Source organism: Aedes aegypti, chromosome 1, assembly GCF_002204515.2.
Source record: "Aedes aegypti strain LVP_AGWG chromosome 1, AaegL5.0 Primary Assembly, whole genome shotgun sequence".
NCBI lineage: Eukaryota > Metazoa > Arthropoda > Insecta > Diptera > Culicidae > Aedes > Aedes aegypti.
In genome coordinates this window covers 137,174,928-137,199,698 of record NC_035107.1, presented here as the reverse complement: position 1 = coordinate 137,199,698, position 24,771 = coordinate 137,174,928, and the positions used below count along the sequence as shown (strand labels likewise).

Below are 24,771 nucleotides of genomic sequence, written 5' to 3'. Positions count from 1 at the left end.
GTCGTACGTTGGGCAGCCCTGATATAAAGTTAGCATCACACAAACCTGTGCTCCGTTGAGTAGCATTTGATTAGCGTTCACTTATTCGTGACGCTCATCTCTCATTAATCCCGCAATGTATGCAACTAGCGGTGCTCGCATCCTTCTCAGTGCACATCATGCATGACGTTTACGTCCGAGGGGTCGCAAAAGGGGCACGCGAAAAAAGATAACAAAATGCATTGCAAATCTTGTAAACAAAGTGAGTTCACAATTATTTCATTCGACTGTGATGTAAACCGACTTCACTCAAAGCTTCCACTTTTCTGCGGTGCTATTAAGCTTAGAAAACTTAAAAATTATTCAACATGAATTTAAAATGACGGTGCTGTGTTTTAATGTGATGTGGAGATTGTATAATTAAAGTTAGTACTACAAAAGTAAGTTGCTTTATATTTGTTTCTTGAAGGATTGATAAAAATCCCATTCTCTTTGTTATCTCTCAGCGACAACAATGAATATCAATTCGCGGCTCGTGTCGAAGAACTTGTCCCGGTTCAAGTTGGTCACTTTCGATGTGACCGATACCTTGTTGAGATTCTCCCGCCCACCGGAAATGCAATACGCAATGGCAGCTCGCCATCTCGGATGCCAGAACATCGAGGAACAAGCGCTGTCCGTTTGCTTCGGGAAGCATTTCAAGCGAATGGCTCGTGATTACCCTAACTTTGGCAAGGGATCAAAGTACGACTGGCGTTGGTGGTGGCGAACGCTAGTCATGGACATATTCCGCGATTCGCATCGACACCTGAGTGAGGCAATGCTGGGACGCGTTGCCGATCAGCTCATAGAAGACTACGCAACACAAGACTGCTGGACCAAGATCGAGATGGCCGAACGTATGGTGGATTTGGCGCGGGTCCATGGCAAACAGGTAGGGATAATATCGAACTTTGATCCTAGGTTAAGCTACATCCTGGAGGCTATGAAGATTCCGACTGACTTTATCGTGACGAGCTATGATGTGGGGATTCAGAAACCTTGTCCGGAAATATTCGATTATGCGTTGAATCTCTGCAATCCACCGGTGCTTCCAAGCGAAGCACTGCACTTTGGCAATACTCCTAAGCTGGACTATGTTGGCGCGAAACGTGCTGGTTGGGCCAGTATTTTGGTTAACGTTACTTGCGACGGTCAACAGGGAGTTCTTTCGGATCCAGAGATTAATCCCGGACATGTGTTTGCGAACTTTGAAGAGTTTATTCGCGCGTTAGAGACTACTGAAATGAAGTGGTAGATTGTTACACATATTGTATTGTAGCTAGAACGGTTTCATTTCTGCTTGCCGAAGTGTGTACATAATAGACTTTACGTTTAGTGTGAAAATGAATACAGATCGCGAGATCTAATACTTGCCGTTCTATAGTTTCATAGAAAGAAAGCCTTCAGTTAGGTATCTAGTGTCGATCAGCGTACATTTATTATCTTACTATTGTTTTATCCTAGAACGTTACAACAACTATTTAAATAATTTCATACCTTATAAAAAGTAATTGGGTCCAAGCCTTAACAAAAAACAATCCTCGATTTCAAACTAATAAGTTCATCTATTCGACAATATCAGTATCATTTAGATCAATCCTCTCAGAACGTATGAGCATTACGGCAGATGCCACACCCAAGTGCGAACTCCTCTCCCGTGGGTGGATGAATCACGTGCAGCGGGCACTCTTCCCCAATCAGTTGCTTTGCCTTTGGACCGGCCGGGCATTTGGGTAGCTTGTTCTTCGGAATGTTGGTCAACCGTTGGAAGTCGTCGTGGCACGTGTCGCAAAAGTGCGTCGTTCCAAAGCAGAAAAATACAGCCACCGAGCAGCAGTAGCGACACTTGTACTCCAGGAAATCGGTTCCATGCTTCGGGCACATCTGAAGAATAAGCAAGACTTTAAGGAAAAATCCAGTGAAAAATTTCACATTCTTATGTTACCTTGGCTTTGACTACATCACTACAGCCACCGCAAACTAGCTCTTGCGGATTGTAGTTTTCTCCAAGTTCTGCATCGCAACGTGCTTCACCTCCATAATATGCCTGAAATGATGAAAAGGAAGATTAGGAATACTGAAAATTTAGAATCCCTTTTTCTCAATGAGTATCTAATTTATTTAATCAAAATGTTAATGGTATATACTGTTTTACAAAGCAAATTACCATTTCGTGTTCTTATAAACCGAAGATAACAATGTGGATAAACTGTCCAAGCTGTATGGCGAATTTCTATATACAACCAACTCAATTCTCAATCATGAAATATTAATATTCTCTTATTATATTTTTGTTATGAAAAATGTTGCATTTAATTGGAAATAAGTTTAAAGATACTCTGTTAGAGAACTTGTAGAAGCAATGTATTTTAGTAGGTTTTTGAAGTTTTTTAATAGTAATAGTAATATATTTCCAACTGGTCGCTTTGTTACTTTTCGTCACGTTTACGGCATACACTAATGCAGTGGTGCTCAAGCTGCATTGTAGCATATTGCGGGTCAAACCGCTATTTTTCATCAGAACTGCGAGCCCAACACAATATGCCATCGATCGATTCAACTGTAAATTTTCCTTGATTTTCCTGGATTTTCCTTAAAAATTGGACTCGGAAAAAAGCGACACTTTGTTTTGGGTGTAACTTTTTATTGCGTGGGTAAAAATTGATGCAATGTTGGGTAATACTAGTTAAGAGTTTTGTGCTTATGTGTGCAAAATTTTATCAAGTAGTTTTCAAGATGCGTTCGAAATAAGAAAAGCGTGGTGATCGATCATCCTTATCAGTCGCACAGATGGATCGGCTTGGAATCTACCATTCCACCGTGTTTCGCGTTGTGGAGATGTTCTAGGAGACGAAGACCATCGAGCGGCACGCTGGAAGCGACCGAAAACCGAAAACGGAATACTCAGAGATGGCGCAGAAGATAAGGCAGTACTTTAAAAATGATGATAGATGGGCTTTTCAGTCTTGACAAAATAACAGTTTTAATGTTGTCCTTGAAGCGAGCTAGGCTACGTGTTTTTAAGGTCAGAAGGCGCCAAACCGGACTGACAAGCAAAACACGGTGCCCAAATTGCGTACGCGGAAGCTGTACCGTGAGGGGGTCGTCAAGCCATGGACCGTCGTCATAGGCCTTTTCATGTGACAGATCCGTCTATGCATTTGTTTACATCGGTGGAGGACCGGTGCTAACACGGGCCTGTCATTTTCATAGAAGAACTGTCAAAGTGCTTCCCGATCAGCTGATTTGAGACGTCATGTGAATAGGCCTATACATACATCAAGGCGGACACCAAACAAATCCCCGGCCTCGAGTTTTTTGTCGGTACTTCCCGAAAAAGACAGATGAACAAATTTGCAAAGAAGAACCTGTTGTGGCAGGCGATCTGCGAGTGCGGACGGTACAGCAAGCCGTTACAACCGGCACCATTTATCAAAAGGGATGCTTGCAGAAGCGCTTGCTTCCCTTCTTCCGCTCTCACCGTGGTCCGGCGCTGTTCTGGTCGGATCTTGCTTCGTGTCATTACGCCAATGTAATGGAATGGTACGAAGCGAAGGACGTTAATGTGGTCTCGAAGGAGGTGAACTCGCCAAATACACCAGAACTTCGTCCGATCAAAAAGCTTCTGGTGATAATGAAGAAGTTGAAGAAAAGCGGATTGTTTTTCTTATATTTTGAATCAATTTGGACGCGCAAATGAATGTAGCTCTATCATGTGAATGTGATCTACTAAACACAAAAGGGTCCCATGTTGATTGGCTATGTAAAACGGTGTATAATCCCCTATGGCTACAACTGGCGTATGGTCAAAACCGGTGCTTCTACCCTACTTTATATACTTTATTTTTATAGAAAGCAGGGTGGCACACTTGCCCATATGGCATACTTCCCCCAAAGTCCGGTAATATGGAATGAAGGCTTTCATAATAGAGATAGAAAACTATAGAGGAAGAATGTCGCTGCTGTTCCCATTGTTCTCGCTCAAAAACATGTCGGGTACATAACTGTCAAACTGCATACATTTTCGCGTTGACATTTATAGCCCCGCCTATCTTCGCCAGCAAAATATGTTCCGACAGCGACGCCAGCGACATTCTTCTTCTATAGTTTATTATTTATATTGCTTTCATTCAACATTAGGCATTGCCGAATTCATTCTCATTTGATTTTGAAGCACGATCAAAGCAAGCGAAGAAAAATATCCCATCTGTTGCAGTCCATGATCGGCAATGTAAAAATGAAGCATTTATTGTGTCGCAACTCGCAGACTCGTTTTTATACTATGCTGTAACTGATTGTAAAATAAATTTCAATTTGATTTCATGGGACCATTTTACTGCTCTTAGTTTTGATATTTTAACCGTTAAAACGACCAAAATGACAGCAAACCGAGTCATCAAAATTCGCGACATCACATCACAATTAGTTTTTTATATGATCTCGAGCTTTTGCCCTTGAACCGCCGTTATACTGATGCTCAGTTCCATAACTCGATACCTCCCTAAATCGATGACCCATTCAGCATCGACTTATGGAAAGTTTACTGTATTTGCGCTATACAATGTAGTTAGAATGTTTAAAATATCAATGACGCTTACGGTGACTATTCGAAGATGAGCATTGTACCGTTTTGACTCATATTCCGAACACTTATGACCAACAGTGACTTCAAAGACATCTGATAGACATAAATTAAACTACCTGGAAATAATTTTTCTACCAACCTTTTCACACTGACTGCACACGTAGTACGCATAACGTTCCATCGCATACGCCGCCAGATCCTTGCTGTCCAAGTTCTTCGCCAAGCCTTCATATTCCAATCTCATGAGAGCCTTCCGTTTGACGTCCGCTTTCAACGAAACGATCGATTCCAAAATATCTCCCAGCGCCGAATGCTGAATGTCCATTTTGCAGATAGGACACTGCGAGAAGCCAAAACTTATCCTCGGACCATTCCACCGTCTGGTGAGGACGGCCTTGCAACAGTGGAAATGGAACACATGGCCACAGTCCAGCTGTATCGACGGCGCCGAAGAGAGGGCTTCGGTAAAGCAGATCATGCACATATCATCCGCGTCCTGGGTCAGCTTCGGTTCCTTTCCGTTGGCTTTGCTCTCCGACGTTAGACATTTCTGCTGCAAACAGGGCAGACACTTTTCCTCGTTGATAATACCGCCGCACAGGTGGCCACAGTGATGCACTTTGGTACATGCGCTCGCAGCATATTCCTGGCACTGCTGGTCAACGCATACATTTCCCACGGCTAGCAACCCCGTATTGCCGGTTACGCCGCAGAATCGACATACCCCGATGGCATTTGGGGGATCACACACAAGCGTATTGTTCCCATTGCGGAACTCCAGCATCCCTTTCAACGTTTTCGAATCAACGAGCGCCAGCAGCCAGAAAAGTTTGGCACGTCCGCAACTTTCATGTAGCTCCACGCGAATCGCCTCTTCTTCCTCCTTGCAGACCTGGAAAATTTCAAATGGAGTAGCTGTAATATATTCGTTAAACTTAAATGATAATGTTCTTTATTTTTTTGTATTTCTTAAGATATCTGAGTCACTGTAACCAGTTGTAGTTTTCTAAGTTGGATATTATTTTCGCATATTCCCATGATTTGTGCATCATTATGTAAAGCAATCATATGAGCAGTGGTGCGGGAAGTGGGTAGGACAGGTAGGACAAGTACTACGCATAACAATACCTGGGTAGGACAGTCAATGGATTGTCCTACCCATGATTCATCAAAATAAAACAAGATCAGCTAAAAGTTTGAAAAATAAATTGAACCACTCATCAACTGTTTAATATTGTTTCTTAACCCGTGTAGGCCTGAGTGAAAGCAAAAATACTGAAACCCTCACCACTCAGCAAATTCTTAACGGATCCAAATGATTTTTTGTCAGTTCACTGGCCCACATATCTAGTTTCTGGAAGTGGCCAGAGGAACTCGGAAATATTCCTGTGGCCGGAGTTATTCCGGTGGGTCAATGGGTCAAGTCGGGTATAAAAGGGCTATTTTTTGGGACATGCCAAGTTACCTTTATTTATTTGCAATGACCATTATTTTAATTTGCATAAATCATTAAGATCCGATATTCAACATTATAAATGAAAAGTTTTGCACTGTTTCAAATATACCTGATGTGGCCATTGGGACGTAATGCCCGGAAAACCGGCTGTAGATTTGTTAGATACTAAACCGTTTCATCTCTCGAAAAGTAGAAATCAAACAAAATTGTGCACTAAAATGCGTTCCCATAAGCTTGGCACAGATGTTCAGATACAAATTGTCCACTTTATCATTAGTTTGAGGCGTCCTGGGACTCGAAAATGGCCATTTGTAAGATAAACCAAAAGCAAAACTCATAGTTATCCAATTCATTCTTTTCTCAAAAGGTTTACACTGATGTAATTTTCTTAAAATTCCGTTATGTACCGGGCACATTATAGCCGATTCCGGAAATTATCTGTGACTTGAAATTTGCCTACCTTCAGGGGCACAAACTCACAAGACCCTTCTCACCCGACCTGACCCAGTGATTCACAGGAATAACTTCGGCCACAATAATATTTCCGCGTTCCTCTGTCCACTTCTAGAAACTAGATATGTGTGCCAATATACTGACAAAAAATCATTTGAATCCATTAAGAATTCACTGAGAAATGAGGGTTTCAGAATTTTTGCTTTCACTCAGGCCTATACGGGTTAAAAATAGCTACGACCAACACTGTGTATGTACTGAAACATTGCGAATTCTGAATGTGCGATCACTCTTTATATAATCTATCAAAGCATTGCTGATTCTCTTGACTAATTTCAAAGCAATTCCTATAGAACTTCCATAGCACACTCTCAAGAAGTTTTTGGCTGATTCATAATTCCCGTAGACATTTCTGGGAGTAGTTCTTAGTTACCTATTTCCTGAACAATGATTTGATTAAAGTTCTCCTAATAGTTTGCGACATCATTCATTAAAATAATAAGAGCAGATTAGATTTGACGATGACTATTGACAGATGCCGATTTTTTCTAAAGATTTTTCGCAGAATTGTTGAAGAATTCCAGCAAGGGAGGGATCAGAAATTCTTCTAGACATTTTTTCTATTTTCTTCCTTCCAGAAATTCTTCCAGCATTTTTTCAAAGAATGCTTACAAGAATTTCTCCAGAATTCGCTCCTAGAAACTCGTGAGGATTCCAGTAATTTCTTCAGGTATTATTTTCATGTTTTCCAAAACTATTCTAGAATTTCCTTCAGATACTTTTTCACTAGGGGCCTTCCTTTGCCGAGTGGTTAGAGTCCGCGGCTACAAAGCAAAGCCATGCTGAAGGTGTCTGGGTTCGATTCCCGGTCGGTTCAGGATTTTTTCGTAATGGAAATTTTCTTGGCTTCCCTGGGCATAGAGTATAATCGTACCTGCCACACGATATACGAATGCGAAAATGGCAATTTCGGCAAAGAAAGCTCTCAGTTAATAACTGTGGAAGTGCTCATAAGAACACTAAGCTGAGAAGCAGGCTCTGTCTTTATTAGCATGCTCTGTCTTTAGGACGTTTATGCCATGAAGAAGAAGACTTTTTCACTTATCCTTCGATTCCTTAAAGTAAATTCCTAGATATCTTTTGAGAAGTTGTTGAATTTTAAAAGACGTTTGGACCGTGAATCTTGGATAATGTCTCAGGAAAATCGACAGATGAATCGCTACATAAATTCTTGGAGGAGAATCGTTGGTGGAATTCAGATGATTTCTGAAATAATCTTTGGAGAAATTCCAATCATGTGGTTCTCCTTGTGAAAATCCAGGAATTAATCACTAAACGAACTTCTTCAAAAAATTTCGGATCAATAACTTGGGCAAATACCTGAATAAATTTCTGATGAAACTTCTAGAGAAAATCTTGATAAAACAGATGATAGGTTGGTAGAAAAATTACTCCGAAGTTTTTTCAGCAATTTTTCATTTTATACAAATTGTTTGGAAGTCAAAAAAACAGTCTTCTAAAAATTGTGTTATGTTTTCTGTTGAGCAAAAAAATCACCTGAAAATATCGTTCAAACACTTGGAATATTAGAATTTCCTCAACTCAACTCAAACCCGAACAAAATGTCACTTACACCCCTTTACGTTAGCCCCTCAAATATAGTAACTTTCAATTTTCAGTTTTGGATAATTTTTTAATTACCGTAGGGTTATTTTTTTTCTTCTTAGCTTCACTGTGATCAAAATATTTGCCAACGTTTGTCCTACCCATGGTTCCGAACGTGGACGCGCCTCTGCATATAAGTACAACACAAAATTGTTCAGCGTTCGTTACTTTCAATCACAGAATGTACTAGAGCAGTTTTACCTGTTTTTTTTTTGTAATTCAAGGTTGGAGTGATTGAATACACTCTCAAACATGTTTAGAAGTGCATAGAGCAAAAGATATTATAGCATGACGGGAGCATTTCGACGGACGAGCGTGACGTGATCGAAAAATGCAAGTAGCACTTCGATGAACATCTGAATGGCGCTGAGAGCACAGACAATGAAGGTCGGGACAACGGAGGAAATGCCTTCTTCGGTACTGCGGAGGATGGAAACCAACCAGCCCTCACTTTGAGGGAGGTTAATGATGCCATTCACCAGCTCAAGAACAATAAAGCTGCTGGTAAGGATGGCACAATCTGGGAAACAGAACAGCTACCGGAGGAGTGGAAGGAAGGGGTGATATGCCCCATCTACAAGAAAAGCGACAAGTTAGATTGTGAGAACTTTCGAGCGATCACCATTCTAAATGTGGCCTACAAAGTATTATCCCAGATCATCTTCCGTCGTTTGTCACCTATAGTAAGCGAGTTCGTGGGAAGTTATGAAGCCGGCTTCGTTGCCGGCCGATCGACAACGGACCAGATCCCTACTGTACAGCAAATCCTCCAAAAATGTCGTGAATACCAGGTCCCAACGCATCACATTTTTATCGATTTCAAGGTGGCATACGACAGTATCGACCGCGTAGAGCTATGGAAAATCATGGACGAGAACAACTTTTCCGGGAAGCTGACGAGACTGATAAGAAGGACGATGGAAGGTGTGCAAAATTGTGTGAAAGTTTCAGGCGAACATTCCAGTTCGTTTGGATCCCGCCGGTGATTACGACAAGGTGATGGATTTTTGTGCCTGATGTTCAACATTGCGCTAGGATGTGTCATGCGGAGAGCCGGGCTCAACAGCCGGGGTACGATTTTAACGAGAGCCAGTCAATTTGTTTGCCTCGCGGATGGTATGGACATTTTCGGCCGAACATTTGAAAAGTTGGCAGACCTGTACACCCGCCTGAAAAGCGAGGCAGCAAAAGTTGGACTGGTGGTGAATGCGTCCAAGAAAAAGTACATGCTAGCTGGTGGGACCGAGCGCTACATGGCTTGCCCGGGTAGCAGCCGTCGGGTGCTTAGAACGATCTTTGGCGGTGTGCAGGAAAACAGTTTGTGGCGGCGAAGGATGAACCACGAGCTCGCCCAACAATTATGCTTTTATAGACAGTGCATTTGTCTATTGTTTTTTTCGTCATTTCAAATATAATGGACGATAAAAGTATCGGCGAGAAGGATTTTGTAGTTGATGTGCCAATTTATCCTCCCTCTTCATTTCAATTCATTTCTTTGTTACATATATCGTCTGATGGATTTTTGTATTTTTAATCCCACTGTTGCGTTTGCTTGACCGGTAAAGTAGTAAATTGCAAAGCTCCCAGTTTTTTTCCTTGTAATTTTTATGACCAGCCTCATATTCAAACATTATTGCTTGTAATCAGACAAAGAAATTTCGTCGGATACATGCCATTTTTTTTTCTTTTTTTTCCGAATGTTTTTGAGAACATTTTGTTTAATGGCATTTTTAATAGTTGGTGCATCGTATCTTTGACTTTTTGTTTTAATCTTTATGAATCACGCTTTGTGAGATGAAATGCAAGAATTTTTTTCTATCATTTATGTCTGTGCTAGTCTATACCGTATAGGGGCAATGGGGGCAATATGAACATACGGGGCAATATGAGCCACCCCGGTTTTGACCTCAAAAACAGTGTTTAATGTCTAGTGTCATTATGATCTGCTGAAGGATGCTTCAAATAGCCACCACAATAAAAACCGTAAGAATATTCGTTTAAACACTCAAGATATTAACAAAAATGTACAAATTTGTCCTATGTCATGAAAAGCTTATAATTTTGGCAGTTTTTAATTAAGCCTATACGAAAATTATATTTATAATTCTGGTAAGTTTTACCAATCCATTGAAACTTCTGATCATAATGAACAGTTCGTGAGCAAAATAAGATTTGTTCGTGAACAAAATTATTGAAAAACAATATATTATTTTCAAGATGAAGGGGCGGGGCAATATGAGCCACCTAGATTTAAGCAAAATAAACGATGTTTTGAACATAAAAATGCATTGCTTAAATATTCCAGATTATTGTTCTACTGCATAGTCATCTTTATGCATCATTACAAGTGGAACACTTTGCTATAAAATACGTTGAACCAAGTTTCGCAATTTAGTACTAGTATAACATGATCTGTTTACTATGCATTATGTATCTTCGAAAAATAAGCCGCTAGAATTAATAAATTCCAGCAAAGCTAATAAAATTACCCTTCCAATAATGTACTCTTCACCACTAACTCTTCTCTATACTGTTTTAAATAAAAATCATTCGATTGAATGAGGTGGCTCATACTGCCCCGTAGGGTGGCTCATAATGCCCCATATGGTTGGTGACCACGTAGAAAAACATGGTTTTCCAAAAAGTTAGTAAAATAATTTCCAAGTTAATGTTAACATTAATTATCGACGTAACATGGAAGATAACATTTTATAGTACAAGTCACTTGCATTTAAACCATAATTTTTGCTGTTTTTCTATGCATTCCATGACGTTTTCCTTAGGCGGCCCATATTGCCCCGATCACCCCTAATGAGCATTTGGGTCATAATCAACAATAAAAAAAATGCTTACTGCAGGACGAAATCTGTATTACGTTAGTTAAGCTAGTAAACCTACCGTACGATAATGGTTCCGCGTTTTTCTGTTCAAGTGTAGAAAACGATCGCAATCCGAGCACAACGAACCGCATAGACTGCATATGATCATGGCATATGTAACATCGTCATCATGATTTGAACACAGCGGACGAGATTCCGACTGTTTCGACCATTGACTTGAAGACAACCTGAAAATGAAAATTATATCTGAATATATGGCACGATGCACGAAAAATTGATATTACTTACTTTTCCACATGATCACGATCCAGAACACACAAACTAGCCAAAGCCAGCCACAGCGTTGGCGTCGTCATGCAAGTTTCCGGAACACGGTATACATCCGATAGCCGAGTGATGTTCAAGATACACTCAGCGATGGCGGCCTTCGTAATCATGGACCACTTGTCCGACAGTTTCCCATGTGCCATGTCACGTATCAATATCATGATGTTTTCTGCTTGTTTGGACGAAATCGTCCCATTCAAGAACCAACGAGGTTTGATAACGGGTTCAACTCGAATTCCCGGCTTGGATTTTATTGCCTCATCAAAGTCAACGGAATTTTCATCGTTGGTTTTGTCGTCGAGAAAATCCGAGCTGGAAACCTCAAAGTCGTATTGCTCCACTGCCGGACTGTTGCTTCCCTTGGTAGCGAGCGTCGTCGTTGGACGTTCCGGGTCCGTACTGCTAATCTGGGAGTTGGTCAGTGAAAGCTTGTTCAACGTAGATTTCTCGTACTCGTCTATCTTGCAAATGTTCATATATCGCCAAAGCTTCATTGAGGGGGGATTTTTGTTGGAGTTGTTCTTGACTTTTATCTGCACCTGGAGAGCCTTGGCGATGACGGCTAAGAAAATGTCCAGAATTCCGCATCTACAAACAAAATATTTTATTGCAAGAGGTTCAAGGGGTAGGCGGGGCAATATGGTCATAAGGGGTATAATGGGTCACCACAATTTGAGCCTGAAAAACAGATTTTAACCCGTAGTATAACAGTTAACAACAATCCAATCGACCAGTCTAATGGCACACTTACCAGCCAGGACAAAGTGTCGATCGAGCAATTGATACAAACATTTTAATATTTTGCGTATTATTAATTAAAAATAAACTTTTTTCTTCAAAAACCTGTAAATGAACATTAAGTGACTGATTTTCGAGTGCTGTTCGGAACTGGAGTTAATTTATGATGAAATGAATTAGAAAATTTGTCAAATATGGTACGTTCACGGTAATTATGCTAAAAAATGGAGCTTTGATTCATGCTGAAATGAACTAATATCTAAACCTTGTCCTGCAAAATTGTGTCTTTCAAGACACTATTTTCTAGACGCTTCAAACTACGAATCAACCCTATAGGCGGATCAATTTGTGTTGGTTTTCCATGCTTTTCAAGCCTGTATCATTATGTGACTCATACTGCCCCTATCGTCCCTATACTTACTTGTTCATATTGAAAGTTTCATTGTTCTGGCTAAGTAGATTGAAATCCGTTTCTGGAACTTTCTCTACTCCAAGTAGCTCACACAACGTTTCCGGAGAAATTTCAGGCAAAATACGGCGAATCAGTGCAGTTACTTGGCGCTGAACCCGATCGCTTCCAGTGTGCAACAGAGAAAACAGGTCCTTCAGAAGACCGTGCTGGTGAGACAAATACGAACGCCCCACGGCACTCCCGGACAGGGCAAGCACCATGCTCAACATTTCGAAACAGTAAGTATCGTTAATTTTGAGATTCTCCTCGAAGTCTGTTTCATTGTCGGCGCTGAACATGACATTGTGCTCCCATTCCTCTCGAGAGCGAAGCGCTTCCTTCTGTATGGCGTGCACAATGTGCACGATAATTTGCTTTTGAAGGTGACTCAACTTGCTGCGACTGAACAGAATTCCGACCATGTGCTCCCGCAAGTCCAGTGACTCAGTTGATGAAGAAATGACCGCCGATTCGTTGATTTTGGATGAGGTAGGTGTGTTATAACCGAAGCTTTTGCCGCTTTCGAGGATCAATTTTCCGAAAACCTGTAGAAGAACAAAACAGTCTTGCAATGTTTATGAATGCGCGTGAAAGCTTGTCTCTTACCTGCCCAGTGAGTAAACGGAACACCCTCAAAGTTTCCGCCTCACAATTTTTCTGCTGAATGTAGTTTGCACTAGTTGACTTAATGTTCTGCTTGAGCTGTGCTGCCTTATCTTCGACAGAGTATCCGAACAACTTCAGCTGTCTCACGCGAAGAGTGGCTTCCGGCCCGCGAAATTCCAACCGATAATGGGTGCACTCTGCTTCCGTAACTGGCACCGTAATCCAGCAACATGCCAGCGGATCAACATCAATTGTCTTGAGCAGTGAGGTTTCGCCGAATGAACTTCCACCGAATAGCTGGATGCTGGACACTTTACTCTGAAATATAAAACATAAGATCGATTCACTTTTTCACGAATTTGCTTCATTTTCCCCATATCCCGTTTTGCTTTTCTCAAATTATGATTAAATCATCAAGTTATCGCTTCAACAGTCTGATGTTTGTATAGATACAAGGCTAAGTTGGATTGTGAGAACTTCCGAGCGATCACAATACTAAATACGACCTACAAAGTTGTATCCCAGATCATCTTCCGTCGTCCGTCACCTGTAGTCAACGAGGTCGTGCGAAGTGATCAAGCTGGCTTCGTTGACAGCCGATCGACAATAAACACGACCTTCTTTTTACGACAAATCCTCCAAAATGTCGTGAATACCAGGTCCAAACGCATCACCTTTTCATCGATTTCAAGTATCGATAGTATCGATCGCCTAGATATATAAAGAATCATGGGCGAGTACAGTTTTTCCTTGAAGCTCACAAGACTGATGACAGCAACGTTGTGTGAAAAACAATATGTAAAGATTCAGTCATTTTGTTTGCTTTGCGGATGATATGGACATTGTCGGCCGAACATTTGATAATGTACAGGCAGACCTGTGTTGCCGTGAATCACAAGTCAGTCCCATTTGTAAAAGTACGCACTGAGAAAATGGACTGTGAATTTTCCAAACACGTTTTCCTTAAGAATATTCAAAAAATTCTAAAAAATTGGAGCATGTTCAAGTCTTGATGAAACTTTCACAATTTGATTTTGACTACGATATCTTACCGAGAAAAATAAAAAGATGTTCAAAAAACGATTCTTTTTTGTGTTACACGGTGCGGAAATCTGTAGTGGGACTGATTTGCGGTTACTTTTCATTATGGGACAATTTGACTTTTTACGAGCAAATCATATTCTCTCATTAGTACAGCCGAAAGAGCATTAAAAGATATGTTGAAAACTGAGCTTAACTCAATTTTGACGAAAATGCAGATGGGACTGACTTATGAATCACGGCAGTGTACAATAGAGTGATGCAAATTTTGAAATGTTTGCTCCCCTATGCTTAAACGATTTTGATTATGGTAAATAGCATCCTCCCAAAGATTGAAGTGATTCGGAAGAAATTTGACTGTGCACACGCCATTTGAAGTTTATATGGAAATTACTATGGAAAATGCCAATCTTTTGTGTTTAGCCCTCTATTTCTTCGTCATGATATTTTATAGAAAAGTGAACAAATTCTTCTAATGTGAAATTCTCCCAGCAACAACTTTGCCGAAGACCACTTTTTGATTGTACCTCAGGATAAATTGTTATTCATCATCATAAAGTTGGTTTGTTCGGCAGGCAACAATGGTGCTCTTGGCCAGTGCTGGGAATGGTAATAGTAGTAGGCTTGAATTTTCGCGAAAATCACGTGGCTCTCCCAGTACAGTAGTTCATAAACGTGAATCTCATCAAGTAGCCTATGTTAGGTGCACGAATTTTCTAAATCGTGAGTGTCATTGAAGGCTCTAAATGCGGGAAATGCAGCGGGAAATAGAACATTTTTCTACAGTAGTTTTGGGTTGCCCTTAGCAACGGGTGTTTTGCTATTTTCAAGGCATTTTGCCTACAGCAGCGATGGGAGTGAGTTTCACTGGCTTCGTTGACTGTGATTGGCTTTGCTTGGCTACTGTAGAGTGAATTTCAGATTTTTTCCCCACCCTGCTCTTGGCGGAAAGAATAGATCAAAGTAATCCAGGCTACTATGTTCTACAACAAAGTGTTTGCTCTGAAAGTAATTGAATGATCATCTCAGCATGATTTACACTTTGTTATCAAAAATAACAAATTATCCTTACGTCCCATCGAAATGTGGTTTTTGGCAAAGTTGTAGCTGGGAAGTTTTCACATGAGATGAGTGTGTTCACTTTTCCATATATTATTATGACGAGCAGTTAGAGGATTGAACACAAAAGATTTGCCTTTTCCATAGTAATTTCCATATAAACTTCAAATAGCGTGTGCACAACCAAATTTCTTCCGAATCACTTCAAATTTTGGGAGGATCATTTTCATCATAATTGACATCATTTTAGCATAGCGGAGCAAAAACTTCAAAATTTGCATCAGTCTAGTGTACAACCGCCTAAAGGCGAGACAGCAAAAGTTGTACTGCTGGTTGATGCGTCCAAGACAAAGTACATGTTAGTAGCTAGGTGAAGCCGAGCGCGAACCAGTTCGCCTAGAAAGGCGCACCATCAGTGTAAGTGGGCTCTAGAAGAAGCTGTGGCCAAAAAATATTCACCCCGCACCAAGTGTACCATGTACAAAACGCTTATAAGATCGGTAGTTCTCTACGGGCATGAAACGTGGACTATGCTCGAGGAGGACCTGCAAGCTCTTGGGGTTGTCGAACGCCGAGAGCTTAAGTCGATCTTTGGCGGGATACAGAAGAACTGTGTGTGGTGGCGAAGGATGAACTACGAGCTCGCCCAACTCTACGGCGAACCCAATATCCAGAAAGTAGGCAAAGCTGGAAGGATACAATGGGCAGGTCACGATGCAAGAATGTCCGGCAAATATAGTATTGGCTTCGGATTCGGTTGGTGCAAGAAAGCGTGGTGCGCAGATCATGTGTATAGCGATCTCTCAAGACAGAGTTGCCGGGTGATGGCAAAGGTTGGTTGGGTCCTGGGAGGGAGGCACCGATACTACACACGAAATATAGAACAACGTTTGTTTGAACTGCAAGATAACTCCAGCTTGCCAACAACAATCAAGGTAGGCTTGGGGAAAACCGCTAGTTTTCTTTTGCTGTGTACTTTCGATCTTTCCTGACAAACATGGAAAAAGGGCCACAGTTTTCTATGCACCAAATATTAATTTTCATTGGAAAAAGTAAAACGATGCGTTTTTCAATGCTTTATATTCAATCAGTTGAAAGGTGCTCACGTAACATTACTTGCATGATGTGCATGAATTGATTTTCATTCAATTTTTGTCACTTTTGATGAAATGTGAAAATGTGTTTTAATCAGTTACGCGCTTTTTCCATGTTAGTCCAATGTTTGAGATCTGGGCTCACAGTGACAGTTCGTGACAGCGGAATCCCGGCTCACTATGACGTACAGAAATTTTGTATTGGTTTCTCCCTCTCAGGTTGGGTCCCTCCTTAGGGCTGTTGGATAACAGTTAAAGCCCAGAGCTTTACGCGTAACGTTGTTTACGTGAAACGGAGATCAGAAAATGTCTGATTTCAAAAAGAAGGATTAGATCGGCTACATCGTTTATAAGAAATGCGAAAGTTGTACTAGTTTAATGCATCTCAATAAGCAATGCTGCGAGCATGACACCCTGCATCGGATTGTGAACGCCATACCAAGGTCCTCGAACAACCAGGCAAGCCCGTCGATCAGCTAAGTTCCATTTTATACGAATTGCTGAAGGACAAGTTAGACGACGCTCTTCGCACTGCCTGGGAGGAATTCATCGCGATGGAAGATCAGCCAACTTTTTTTTTTCTCTGTTCGGATGCGCCACTGCGACCAGTATTTAGATCTATTGTGCCATTACCCGTATCCTTAGTGTGTAGTGCATGTCGCATTACTCCATTTCCATTGATAGGTAATGAAGCATCGATTTCTGTACAGTTTTTGTTTTGATTCCTCAGATATTGATAAAAATCGACGATCTTTGGGAGTATGTGAGAACGACGTACGGTGAAACCAGTATCCAGAAAGTCGCCAAAACTAGAAGGGGACGATGGGCGGGGCACGTTGTGAGAATGCCGGACAAAAATCCCGCAAAAATGGTGTTCACCTCGAATCCAGTCGGTACCAGACGAAAAGCAGCGCAACGATCTAGGTGGTTTGACCAAGTGGAACAGGATCTTAGAAGTGTGGGGCGATCGAGAAACTGGAAGCTAGCAGCCATGGACCGTGTTAGTAGGCGTAACATTTGTGATACATGTCATGCCTTGAAGGGCGTAGCGCCATCAAAACTAAGTAAGAGAATCAGGTAGAGGTCGCACACTGGGGCAGATCGCTGTTTTCGACGGCCAAAACCTCTAGTACACTAAATATGCACCCTAGAGGTTTGATGTCTTCGACAAAGTGTTTTGGAATAACTTGTACTATATTTTGACACATTCAGATTTGATCTAGATAAGTGAAAACTGATCTAGTCAGTTTTATCTTTTGATAGGAGCGTCCTAACAAAAAACTTTCTTCTGCAAAGTTGTTCATTGAGGCATTTTTGACATTTCTTCGGAAGACACTTACACTATATCACTGACGTGGATTACGATATATGACAATTTAGTAAAAACAGTCAAAAAATCGATTTTGACCATTTTTTCATAAAAAAAAATATTTAAACATTTTTTGTCATCAAGTATTAGAAGCTTAACTATAACAAAGTAAATTTATATCATTCACTAGCAAAATTTTTAGATTTAATTATATTTTTTCCCATTGAAGGCTACGAATGCGTTGTCTCACACTCAAAAAAATCCAAACGTCATTGCTACGTGAAAAATCACGTAGATCATTCCAAATTCATTTTACCTTCACTTCACCTGACTAAGATAAAGATCACTAAACCATTCATAACCACCAAATAGTGACTCGGTAATGTTTACTGAGGTTACCTATCGCGCTTACGTGGAATTCACGTAGGTGCCTGAGTTCATTTTGACATTTGCATAGTGTACGTACATTCGCTGTGGAGCTCAAATCCTAAGATGGCGCCCGCTTGATTTTTGAAGAACTTCAGAAGCTGCTGCTGCTTTAAACAATGTGTAAGATTGATTTCAAGGTAAATATGCTTTGAATACAGAAGAATCCCTGCATTACTTCATATTTTATACGTGATTTTGATTTATAACTTCTATCAATTATAGCACGTGAAGGCTTCAACATGTCAGACCAAACTCACAAAATTGGGGAAACAGGATTCAAAATGCTTTGACAATAAAAATATCACAATCTTTTAAGTTTGTTTACATTGGGAATTAGTTTTCTTCCAAAGCCTATTAGAAATAAGATTGGTCTTTATTACAGTTAAATTTAATGCAAAACCATCTAGGTCCTATTGAAACGCTTCGTAAAGGCTACCGGAAAATCCACGTAGCTCTTACGTTTAGCGGCGGTGGAATGGACGAACTTCAAAAGTTCATGCGTTCATTCTGGGTTACCTATGATTAACGTAAGAGCTACGTGGAAAGTGCGATGGAAAAAAATCACGTATGTTTTCACGTAACAATGACGTTTGGATTATTTTGAGTGCATGATCTGCGAACCCTAAAGGAGAAGTATCGCTCAAGACCCACCCGGATGGAGCTTAACAATACGCCCGGCAATGGCTTGAAGCTACGCTGTAGCAATCGTGTAATGAGCTACGAAAAGGTGATCCTCTCTATTACACAGGCGAGGTTTTGCCTCATTAATTTGTCCAGCAACTACATTCATACGATCCAGTCAATTTGTTGGTTTTGCGGATTAAACCTACAACCACCTGCACGACAGAGCTGGAAACGGGGTATCTGAAATCGGCCTTGTAAAAGTTCGTTGAAATGTTGTAGTTTCTTTACTTTTAAGGTTCAAGAATCATAATTTAATTATCAGCTAAAAAAATTAAAACATTTTTTTTTCAGTTCAAGTCAAAGAAATGGCCATGAATGAATGGTTATAATTTTTTATGAGCGTAACCGCAAACTCACCCCAATGTCGCGACTGTTGTCGATGTGTATGCAAATTGCTTTGCACTTATAGTTCGGCCTGTTCATGGAAAGCTCGACGATTTTGGGCTTGTTGCGATCTTCCTCATCACTTTCCCAAAACGTTTCGGTCGAATTGTCGAGAAGAGAACCGGCCAAAGCTGGCCTAGACGATACAATAAGCTGTAAGAAATAGTTGAATCATCAGAATTGAGTCCAGCTTCTCACTAGAAAAATCTACTTACATCGAAGGCGATCGTTACATCGCTGAGTAAACTTATCCTAATTGACTCATCCTGATCCGCCGCATTGGAATAGGAGTTCAGCATTGCGACGGATGGCGCAAGGTTGTCGTCATTTTGTTCTTCCGATTTCGACAATATTTTGGAGATATTACCGAACACATGGGATCTGTGTAGGAACTGATGATCGGACTGTTTGAACTTCAGACCGAAGCACTGGACGGCAGTTTTCTGAAGAGATGACCCTGACGGCAGCAGCAATGTGAGATCGGCAATAGTTTGCAGTAGACAGTGTAGACTTTGGGATAACGTTTGAGAGAGCGGGCCATTGAATTGATTTGAACCAGGATGTTCGAGACCGAGTACTCCTTCGTCGAGCTTTGGTTCGTCTTCACTGTCGTGGGTAGAGTACGACAAGGAAGATATGAACCACCACATTATATCGTGTAATCCGATAGGTTGCGTGACCGATCGCAGAAGCCAATTTAAAGCCTGTAGGCTGTAAATATTGCAAACAGTTTTCCTAAGATTTCTAGTCATGGAATATCGCAATTTCTTCAAGTCGTGCTTCTCTAACATAAATGTCATGGATGGTCTATTGAGTAGAGAGAGTGCTCCAGCATGCAGGTCTAGCTTGTACGCTGAGTTGGAACCGTTCGAACCACTCCCATCCGATTTGTCGTCTGCATTTTTAATCTTCTCAGTACTCTCTCGAGATGTGTTATGATACAGTTCTAAAAACTCGGAAAAGTTTATATCCTCCGCTCGCTTTCCATTGGCCATCAGCGCAGCTCGGGGATTAGTTTGAATGTTGTTCTTATCATTGATCTTGCTATTAACTTTGTTCTTGCTTCTACTGTTAGGAGTTGATTCTTTGGAAAAACTGTTGTTAAGAAGGTGGTCGGGTACCAGCTTTTGCAGATTAACAGAAGGATAGTTCAACAGGTTGGAGTCTCCGCTCGTACACGTGCACTGCTTTTTACGTCTCAACACCACATTTGGTGTTCCTTCGTTTTTTGCTCCATTTTCCAGTTTACTGTGCTGATTGTAGTCACTGATCAGTTTGTTCTGTGGCGTGTTCCAACCTTGGCCCATGGAAAAACTCCGATGAAATTTGCTAGTCGATGGAATGGCTGGTGAAGTTTGTAAATTTTTAATGTAGGATTCAGTCACTTCCATAGAAACGTCTTCGATAACCTAGTAAAATATGATGAGATTAATCTAAAAAGTTAGCTATGTACAATAAAATTAGGCACACAAACCTTGAAATCAAAGGCATGCATGTCGGTCATGTTCATCCCTAATAGATTGTAGGATAGATCATTGTTGCTTTTTGCACCAAGAGTTTCCAAACAGGATAACATTTCCGGCGGTGGCCACAGTAGTTCCGAAGATGATTCGTAAAGATTTTTGTATGAATCCTTTTTCACTGCAAAGAGTAAAATTATCAACATTATACAATAGGGAAGAACCCATATAAAAGTCAGTCCTTCACACCCATAGGGTGCCGGTACCAATGGTTGTAATGTACCAGTAGATTGGACGTACATTTTTCGATAAAATCGACATGTGCTATTTTTGGTGGATAGATCGCCTCTAGTTTAGTCGATTTGTCAAATTTCAGCTTTTTATCTTATCAAAAAGTCATATAAATAATTAAGTTTACGTAAAAAATTGGCTCCCTTGCACCAATAGTAGCCGTCGTGTTCCAATAGTGGATCAACGGTTGGAAGCAGTTTTTAAAATGTATGTATAAAAATGAAGAAAAGCCCTAGAGATGATCTTTATGCTTCATTCGAAAGATATTAATTGCTGTTCCGAGGGAAAAATGTTAAACCTATGTAAAAATTTACTATTTTGTTTAAAATTCCTTGTATAATTCCTGAACGTCTACTACTGGAGCACTAGCGCAACTACTGGAACACGTGTACCAATAGTGGCTCAAGCGATTTTATGTTAAAAAAATAGTTTCATCACTCTTTCTATATTTTTCCCATATAGTAGAGGTTGAAATCTTTCTGTTGACGCCAAAAAATCTCTGTTAGGGCTTTTCGTTATCTTGTTATGATTTTTTATAGCTTAGGTAGTCCACTAATGGCACCGGCACCCTATTTGTTTCTGTGAAGTACAAACAATATTCCCTAAAAAAAACGAGATCGCTGTGTAATTAAACGCTATTAACAGTACATTTTTTTATCTCTGGCGCCAAAATACTATTGTCGTTTTAGAAGTATCATAGCACATTTAGTTTTTGAAACATAGGCTATTAAAAATTTATCATTTAATGATTTCATTTTAAAACGCTATTTGTTTTGGTGTGTTTGTCGCTTAAAAGTTTGATAAATCACAGTACAAATGTTAACAAAAGCAATATTTTATTCAACACTAGTGGTCCCGGCAAACTTCGTCTTGCCATCAAGTAGGCTGCTGAAATACGCTATGGATCGTCCCATACAAAATGACAGTTCCGTTCACGCTCGTTTTTTCGACTTTCCCGGTGAATATTCTATGATTTTTATACACACAAACACGTCGGAACCCTTAACGAACAAAACTGAGAAAAAATCATTCAAATCCGTTTACCCGTTCGGAAGCCATTTCGTGACATACAAACACCACTCCATTTTTATTAATATAGATTGGCAACCTTTAGCTCAAAAAATGCGACGTGCTGCAACAGATTCAGTAATCCCAATTTTTCAAGATGCACATGATTTAATCCTTAAGACACGCAAATATATTATTTATATTACGCTGTGTAAAAATATGATTTCTCTCACGCTTAAGAAAGTTTCAAATGCAATTTGCACCACTCGACAATTACTAGAAAATCTCACGATCCATTTATATTCAATACTAGTGGTCCCGGCAAACTTCGTCTTGCCATCAAGTAGGCTGTTGAAAACCGCTATGAATCGTCCCATACAAAATGACAGTTCCGTTCAGTCCCGTTTTTCCTACTTTCCCGGTGAACATCCTGGAACTTTTATACACACAAACACGTCGGAACCCTTGACGAACAAAATGGAAAAAGAATCATTCAAATCCGTTGCCCCGTTCGTGAGCCATTTCGTGACATACAAACACCATTCCATTTTTATTTATAACTAGTGGTCCCGGCAAACTTCGTCTTGCCATCAAGTAGGCTGTTGAAAAACGCTAAGGATCGTCCCATACAAAATGACAGTTCCGTGCACTCTCATTTTTTAAACTTTCCCGGTGAATATCCTGGGATTTTAATACACATGAACACGTCGGAACCCTTGACGAACAAAACGGAGAAAGAGTCATACAAACACCACTCCATTTTTATTTATATAGATAGACTAGTGGTCCCGGCAAACTTCGTTTTGCCATCAAGTAGGCTGTTGGAAAACGTCAAGAAATTCCCCATACAAATTACACCTTAGTCTTCTCCCGTTTTCCCGATAAACCCGGCGACTTTCCCAAATTTTTTCTTCGCACGAACACGTCGCATCCCTTGAGGAGTGCAACAGTGAAAATCTTGCGGTAATCCGTTGGACCGTTCTCAAGCCATTTCGTGACATACAAACACCACTCCATTTTTATTTATATAGATTATATAGACTAGTGGTCCCGGCAAACTTCGTCTTGCCATCAAGTAGGCTGTTGAAAAACGCTTAAGATCGTCCCATACAAAATGACAGTTCCGATCACGCTCGTTTTTTGGACTTTCCCGATGAGAATCCTGGGGTTCTTATACACACAAACACGTCGGAACACTTGACGAACAAAACGGAAAAATAATCATTCGAATCCGTTGACCCGTTCTGAAGCCATTTCGTGACATACAAACACCATTCCATTTTTATTTATATAGACTAGTGGTCCCGGCAAACTTCGTCTTGCCATCAAGTAGGCTGTTGAAAAATGCTATGAATCGTCCCATACAAAATGACAGTTCTGTTCACTCTCGTTTTTTCCAATTTTCCTGGTGAATATCATGGGATTTTTATACAGACAAACACGTCGGAACCCTTGACGAACAAAGCGGATAAAGAATCATCCCGAGCCGTTCACCCATTCATAAGCCATTTCGTGACATACAAACACCATTCCATTTTTATTTATATAGAAGAAGATACACTGCTGTATGCAGGGCCAAACGAGATTATTCGGGCTCATAAGCAGAGCCACTTAGGCTGATACAAATATTAATTTTCTTTTGTGTAAACCCCCCCCCCCTACAAAAATCATAAAATTTTGAAGGGGAGAAAAAAAAAAGATTCATCATTTATTTGACATCAGTTAGGTTTTTTAAATTTTTAAAATAAAAAACAGATAAAAAAATGATCCAGATGACGATTGAAAAAAGTTTAACAAGTATCGTTAAAAATAAAAATTCGGAAAAATTACTTTTTTTTCATTTTTATTTTTTTGTTCCTTATTTATTTTTATTACCCCCTCGTACCTTCCAAGTGGTTCCGGACATAAAAGAAAATTAATATTTGTATCAGCCTTATAAGCATATAAATTTAGGCTAAATTATAAATTGCCCTAAACTATTAACACTTCAGTTGTCGCGCTGTTGTATTTTGTACAACAGTGGTGAAAAAACTCGCTTATCGTACACAACATCAGTGTGGTTCTGGCGGCGGCAAACCGCGCGACGACTGAAAGGTTAACTATGTTCTATGGATGCACGCTCTCCAAAGTGAAATGCACTTGATCTGTCCACTTAGTTCATTACGTCTCACTCCTTCTTGTACCTACCAAACCGATTCATCAGTGAATACAATCTTTGCAGGTTTGCTGTCCGGCGTGGGGCGTGCTTGTGGTTCTCCTATAGCCGCGTCCTTTCTCACATCGTTCTACTGCCCATCGCCAAGGCCAGGGATGCCTATAAGAACATGCCATCCCTAAGCGTTTGCAGGTCCTTCAACGTTATAGTTATAGTCAACGTTTCACTCGCGAAGCAAGCAAATTGACTGGATATGTTGAAAATCATTCCCCGGCTATTGAAGCTTGCTCTCCCAATAACAACATCTAGACCAATATTGAACAATTAGCAAGGAAGTTCATCTCTTTGGCGTAGACTTTGGCGGGGTTCGAGCGAATAAGAGTGTTCGATCTTCATACAGTTGTGCACACCGTCCATTGTCATTTTCATCAATGTCGTAAGCATCCCGGGTGAATTGTTCTCGTCTACTAGTTTTACGTCCCAAATGGGACAGAGCCTGTTTGTCAGCCCAGTGTTTTCATGAGCACTTCCAAAGTTATTGACTGAGAGATTTCTTTGCTGATTGATCATTTATACACATATCATGTGGCAGGTACGAAGCTATTCTATGCCCTTCCAGCTTTGGCGACTTTCTGGCTACTGAGTTCACCGTAGAGTTGCGCAAGCTCGTGGTTCATTCTTCGTCTCCTTGCGCCGTTCTCACATACTCCGCCTA

At 40.5% G+C, this 24,771-nt stretch overlaps 2 protein-coding genes across 3 annotated transcripts in view; one reads left to right on the top strand and one right to left on the bottom strand.

Annotated features, from left to right (window-relative positions):
• The first annotated feature begins 225 nt into the window (after positions 1–225).
• On the top strand, positions 226–1,388 carry LOC5579306 (rhythmically expressed gene 2 protein). 2 transcript variants are annotated; one of them, XM_021848391.1, is made up of 2 exons: positions 226–404; positions 486–1,388. In XM_021848391.1, exon 2 carries the CDS (start codon positions 494–496, stop codon positions 1,274–1,276), a length of 783 nt encoding a protein of 260 aa, XP_021704083.1. In that variant the 5' UTR covers positions 226–404; positions 486–493; the 3' UTR covers positions 1,277–1,388. The 2 variants fall into 2 exon arrangements, with proteins under 2 accessions (XP_021704083.1, XP_001647614.2); XM_001647564.2 differs by having other exon boundaries at positions 226–419.
• LOC5564066 (E3 ubiquitin-protein ligase highwire) overlaps positions 1,216–24,771 on the bottom strand; it is a 156,762-nt gene continuing 133,206 nt past the window's right edge. Inside the window, 10 exon segments of the mRNA XM_021848352.1 lie at positions 1,216–1,905; positions 1,967–2,068; positions 4,746–5,498; positions 11,079–11,247; positions 11,309–11,935; positions 12,507–13,081; positions 13,143–13,460; positions 19,116–19,295; positions 19,358–20,551; positions 20,617–20,783. Coding sequence (XP_021704044.1) covers positions 1,624–1,905; positions 1,967–2,068; positions 4,746–5,498; positions 11,079–11,247; positions 11,309–11,935; positions 12,507–13,081; positions 13,143–13,460; positions 19,116–19,295; positions 19,358–20,551; positions 20,617–20,783 — 4,367 coding nt within the window. The 3' untranslated portion in view covers positions 1,216–1,623.

Coding starts and splice junctions, on each gene's coding strand:
- LOC5579306 (XM_021848391.1), top strand. CDS start 494: ATGAATATCAATTCGCGGCTCGTGTCGAAGAACTTGTCCCGGTTCAAG.